The sequence below is a fragment of the Rhinolophus sinicus genome, linkage group LG14, assembly GCF_036562045.2.
Source record: "Rhinolophus sinicus isolate RSC01 linkage group LG14, ASM3656204v1, whole genome shotgun sequence".
Lineage (NCBI taxonomy): Eukaryota > Metazoa > Chordata > Mammalia > Chiroptera > Rhinolophidae > Rhinolophus > Rhinolophus sinicus.
Window position 1 is genome coordinate 43,028,439 of NC_133763.1, and position 6,091 is coordinate 43,034,529.

At 44.7% G+C, this 6,091-nt stretch overlaps 1 protein-coding gene across 1 annotated transcript; it reads left to right on the forward strand.

Moving 5' to 3' along the window:
- Nucleotides 1-471: 471 nt before the first annotated feature.
- On the forward strand, nt 472-5,680 carry LOC109446799 (chitinase acidic; the record flags this gene model as incomplete). Its single annotated transcript, XM_019730565.2, has 10 exons — nt 472-508; nt 1,500-1,701; nt 2,241-2,297; nt 2,398-2,563; nt 2,811-2,935; nt 3,098-3,221; nt 3,701-3,886; nt 4,399-4,518; nt 4,636-4,777; nt 5,412-5,680. Coding segments are annotated over 10 exons (1,401 nt in total), but the record flags the coding sequence as incomplete, so codon positions are not given.
- Between the last annotated feature and the right edge of the window lie 411 nt (nt 5,681-6,091).

The window sequence follows — 6,091 nt, forward strand, 5'->3', positions numbered from 1 at the left end:
ATGACCAGGCTCACCCTCCTCACTGGTAAGGAACCACCACCACTCGGTGCCTGTGAGTCTCTCTCTCTCTCTCTCTCTCTCTCTCTCTCTCTCTCTCTCTTCTTTTACTGCCCCTTTAAAACTTCCTTTTGTCTTCGAATTTAAACCAAATTGCCTGAGATGATTGCTTTTGGCAAAAGCACAAGGACACAGTTCCTTCCCTGGTGATAATTCTTTCACTGCCCTGCAGTCTCCCTCCCTTCATCAAACCTCATGGCTCAGGACACTTCCGTGGTCTTATGAGTGGGAGCAGAGGGGAGTGGGCTTCTAGGAGAAGCTTTATCAGCCTCGGTAAGTTGGGAGTCTACAGAGAGTGTTCAAAGGACTCAAAGATTAAAAATGGGAAAATTTTCCTTCTGCAAACGAAGCACTAGCGTACAAAGGTTACTCTGTTCACAGATATGTTCCTCCAGCTCATGAATCTCTCTGTTGTTTTCAGGTCTGCTTCTTGTGCTGACAGCTGAGATAGGTATGTATTCTTCGTGGGATGGACCACCATAATGATCCTGTTTTCTTTCTTCACAATTTGGAAACTCAGCATGGCCTTCTGTCCTTCAAACAAAGAATATTAATTTTTTTTTTTTAAGAGAGTTTGAACTTCCCTAACCAATTTAAAGGACTGGGATCATTGGCCTAAAAATCCCAAAGCTGAAACCAACTAGACAGTGGTCTTGAAAATAAATGTTAACAGTAAAAAAAATAACATGGCAAGGCATCTGCTCTGGGAAAGCATTTTCAAATGTGTCACCTTATGGAGTCTTTAAAATAATTCTTCTCTGAGAGGTGGACAGGAAAGGCATTACACGGCACCTCACAGACCACTTAATTAAGGTAGAAATGAGTTATACAACTTGTCCCAGGGAATATAAGGAGTTCATGGCAGAATCTAAACCTGAAGCCAGAACGCTTGCCTGCTACTGCATGATTCCTTTCCCGCTGAGTGAAATGATTACTCAGGAGACAGCTACGAGTGCTAAATAGACTATAACATCATCCTGTCTGTGTCTTAGTTTCCAAATGAGTAAAATGGGAATCATAATAATACTTACCTTTGAGGGTGTTGCTGAGGATTCATGAATGAATTTAAATAAATGACTCAGAGCAGGGCTTGGTACATGATGAGTGCTGAGTAAGCATTCGAATTGCTGGTATTAACATGTAGAAGAGGCTAGAATACATTTAAATTAGAGTTTACCAGCTTTAAAGTTTCTCTTCAGCAAAATGCACTGATTCCTGAGGTTGTTTCATGGTCCCTTGCAGGACAGAGCTACCTCTAAGAAGTAACTTCAGTCCTGGATTGCCAGTTAATTATGGGTTTGCTGTAACACAAAGAGGATCTCATGAGGATTTCCCCTTCCCTTTCAGACTTGAACAGGAAAGTTATTTGAAAATCTGTGGTTTCCCAAGTAATCAAGAACTTTCTCTGTAATAGTTTCTCAACCTCTTCCTCTGGGTAACAGGTTCTGCCTACCAGCTGATATGTTACTTCACCAACTGGGCCCAGTACCGGCCAGGCCTAGGGCGTTTCAAGCCTGATGACATCGACCCCTGCCTCTGTACTCACCTGATCTATGCCTTTGCTGGGATGCAGAACAACGAGATCACCACCATCGAATGGAACGACCTGACTCTCTACCAAGCTTTCAATGGCCTGAAAAACAAGTAAATGACGAAAGGACTGAAGTTTATGATCTTTTAACTTTCAAGAGTAGTTGGAACAAAACCTTCCATGGGAGCCTCCAGGCTGGAATTCCATGCAGGCCAACAAAGCTCAAATAAATTCTGAGCTTTCTTAGTCTATCCAGGACCGTGCTGACCCTAACTTAAGGGGAATGGCTGGCTCACAAGAGGTGGTTATCAATTGAAGTCCAGATCAGTTGCCAAGGGAAATTTAGAAAAATCCAAGTGGCATCAGATGAGAATAACGTTCCCCTTGGCAGCAACCCAAAGCTGGCACTGACGAAACATTCAGTGTCCTTAGTCTGAGGCTCCACTCCAAAAGGAGAAATTATAACACTTTGAAACTCCCAACTTTACTCCAACCACTATCACAGTTTAGGAAATAGGATGAGAATGAAGAAAACCACTATGAGAGGATGCATGAGACTTGTGGTTTCTCAATCACTATAACAGCTAGTGTTGAAGTGATTTATTTTTCTGTCCATTGGTTCTGACACAACACTTTGCTTCTTTCCCCTCAGAAACAGTCAACTGAAAACTCTCCTGGCTATTGGCGGCTGGAACTTTGGAACTGCTCCGTACGTTTTTTTGAGATGACTTCCTACATGGATTTTTTTACTATAAGGTGTTGGGACCACCGAGGCATTCCCTCACCTGCCTTCTTTGGGTCGCCCACAGGTTCACTGCCATGGTTTCCTCTCCTGAGAACCGCCAGACTTTCATTGCTTCCGTCATCAGATTCCTGCGCCAGTATGAGTTTGACGGCCTGGACTTTGATTGGGAGTACCCTGGCTCTCGTGGAAGCCCTCCTCAAGACAAGCATCTCTTCACCGTCCTGGTGCAGGTGAGCTGTGCTCCGTATCACTTTGACTAGAAAGCATACCACCAATCTCAGAGGAACGATGCCAGAGGCTGTACAGAAAACCTAGCTCCCTACAATCTCAGTAGGAGACGAAGGACGTGGAGACCCTATTTTGATGATAATCATGAAGAATGAAAAATGGAGGAGATTCATTTAATTTTATTCAAAGAGTAGTCATGGAAGTCAACTTAGAGTTAGTATTCATAGACTTCCTCCTACTCTTGTACAGGAAATGCGTGCAGCTTTTGAGCAGGAGGCCAAGCAGACCAACAAGCCCAGGCTGATGGTCACCGCCGCAGTAGCTGCTGGCATCTCCAACATCCAGGCTGGCTATGAGATCCCCCAGCTGTCCCAGTGAGTGATGACTTGTCCCACAATTCCTCTGTGTGTCGCTTGTGTCAGAGACACTCATCGCTCATCCGCTTGCTGTTTGAGGACCTTGTTCAGGAGGCTTTGCCTGCACAGGTGTGGGAAATGACCATCAGAGATGTTTTGAACTCCTTCACCCCATCTCAGGTACCTGGATTACATCCATGTCATGACCTATGACCTCCACGGCTCCTGGGAGGGCTACACTGGAGAGAACAGCCCCCTCTACAAATACCCAACTGACACCGGCAGCAACGCCTACCTCAATGTGGTGAGTCCCGGAATAGACTCAGATGCAGACCAGAGCTGATGTCGCAAATCACGTGGAGATTCAGGGACAAACGCCATTATAAATTTAGTAATTTTCTCAAGTGGAAAATCAGGCTGCTATAATTATTCACTGGGTCCCAGTTACAAAAAATTCACCAATTAATTGACACTAAACTAATAATCTTATCTGATAGGAAAGAAGATTAATAATCAATGTTTCTTTAATAAAAGAAAATGAAATGTCATTACTCATATTTCAATAAATTATAAAATGCTTCTCCCACCTTTCCCCTCTTCCTTTTCCTCTTTTGCCTTGTGTATTTTCTACTATTCTAATCTTTGCACATGTATGCCTTACAGAATTTCAACCATTCAAATACTTCATCTAGCAGGCACAACCATGCCATAGATGCTTAGCTAATAACTAATTACTAGGCCGTCAGCCTGGTGAGGCCTCTCGCTAACCCACTGCCATTGCAGGATTACGTCATGAACTACTGGAAGGACAATGGGGCCCCAGCTGAGAAGCTCATCGTTGGATTCCCAACCTACGGACACACCTTCATCTTGAGCAACCCCTCCAACAATGGAATCGGTGCTCCTACCACTGGCCCCGGCCCTGCTGGGCCCTATAGCAGGCAGGCTGGGTTCTGGGCCTACTATGAGGTATGCTCCTGGAGGTCTTAGACAGAAGGAGAAAAGTGGCTTTCTCTCCAGCCACGGGTTTGACAACATGAACAAGAGTCCACATTTCTTGGCTCGTTTGACAAGTAGTTGAGGCTGAAAGTGGATGCTCATGGCTATTTGTAGAGGAGGCAAGATGAACACTCACGTTGTACTTTAGTTAGACCCTCACTAGGGCCCATTTAGGCTGGATTCCAAATACAGAGAGATAAAGAAAAAAGGATATCGTCAATGAGATTATATCAATGTGTAGACACTTCTAACTGCCTGCCCAGGCGTTCTTTCATTTAAGAGCTTCTCCCCACATTCAAAATAAATGAGCCACATGTGACAAAGAATCAGAATCCTAAATGAATTGACACATTTGCTGATAGAGCTCTAGGCCTTCCTTCTCAAGTAACTTCCATGCATCCCTTCTCAACTTGCCCTTTCCATGCCTTTTACGACTGCTTACCGCTGGGCCTACCACTTGCCCTCTCCTTATCTCCTCTTAGATCTGTACCTTCCTGAAGAATGGAGCTACTGAAGTGTGGGAGCCTTCTGAGGAGGTCCCCTATGCTTACAAAGGCAATGAGTGGCTTGGCTATGATAACACCAGGAGCTTCAAAGTCAAGGTAGATTGTGTTCTATGGACTGTCGTTGCCCGTGACTTTGTTCCCATTTATAGCCCTTGGAGCCCCAAGTTGACCTTGATGTCTGAACTTCGTTGGACTTTTCTCTAATTCCCACAGGCTGACTGGCTCAAGCAGAACAACTTTGGAGGTGCCATGGTCTGGGCCATTGATTTGGATGACTTCACGGGCACTTTCTGCAACCAGGGCAAATTCCCCCTGACCACCACCCTGAAGAACGCCCTGGGCCTGCAGAGCGCAAGTGAGTTGGGGATAAAAAGGGACCCTGAGCCTCAAACTTGAGAGAAATTTCAAAGGCTCCTTGAAAGTCAGGGAGCCATTTTACAAGTGATTTCATGACTACTGCTCTTTTCATATTTGAGAATGATTTAATAATGGTGATGAGAACAAACATGGTTCTTCACCATTTTGTTATCCATTATTCATTTCACAAGCAAGTTTTTTTAGTATCTATTAGGTATTCAGCACCAAATAGGTATCACAGGGGATCCTAAATACATAACTTGCAAACTTGACTCTATAGAAGCTTACAACCTAGATAGTATTGACGCAATTACAGTTAGATAACTCAGAAGATGTTGTATGGTTAAGTACCAGAAAAAAAAAGATAAGAAACTTTCTGTGAGTTCATGACAGACGGGTCTCAAAGCGTCAGGGTGGTCTGGGAAGGAGGAAAGATGAACTTTGCCTTGAATGATGAAGAGAGAGCTGATTAGCAAAGAAGAGAGGGGAGGGAGGGCATACCAGAGCAGGAGACTGAAATATGCAGAGATATGGAAGGAGGAGCTAAGAACAAAAACCAGGACACTAGTTCTCAGACATCAGGCACAACTGACTAAAAGCAGGGGGCTCAGGATCTGGTTTCTTTTTTTTAGGTTGCAAAGCCCCAGACCAGCCCATTGCTCCCATCACCGAGGCTCCCAGTACAAGTAGTGGCAGCGGCAGCTCAGGGGGCAGCTCCAGTGGCAGCGGATTCTGTGCCAACAAGGCCAATGGCCTGTACCCTGTCCCCACTGACAAAAATGCCTTCTATAACTGTCTGAATGGACAGACCTTCATTCAGCATTGCCAGGTTGGCCTGGTCTTTGATGCCGCCTGCTCCTGCTGCAACTGGTGATATCTTTGCCAGATACCACCTCACTCATTCCAGCTCAGAAATTCTTGTATAATAAAGAGTTGAGCATTATTGTGCAATGGCTTCTGCTTCTTTACTGAAGGATCTTGGATGTAATGAATCCCAGTCCCCCGATGATATGCGTTGCTCCATCAGCCCACCACAGCACGCACAGCTCTTCCTGGGTGCTGGGCGGCAGGAGCAGAGGGATTCAAGGAAGATGCCTGGTCCTTCCCTTCTCAAAACGTATATTCAGATGAGGACAATAGGAGACAAGGATGTAAGACTCACATAATAATGCCCCATAAACAAACATATCTGTGTACATTCCTTTGAAGAACATTTCTAAATGTTCATGGAGTGTAATAGTAAAGAATTGGAGGTACTCTATATGTGAAAACAAGACAGGAAGTGGGTTTGAGTAGGATTTGGAAGGATTAG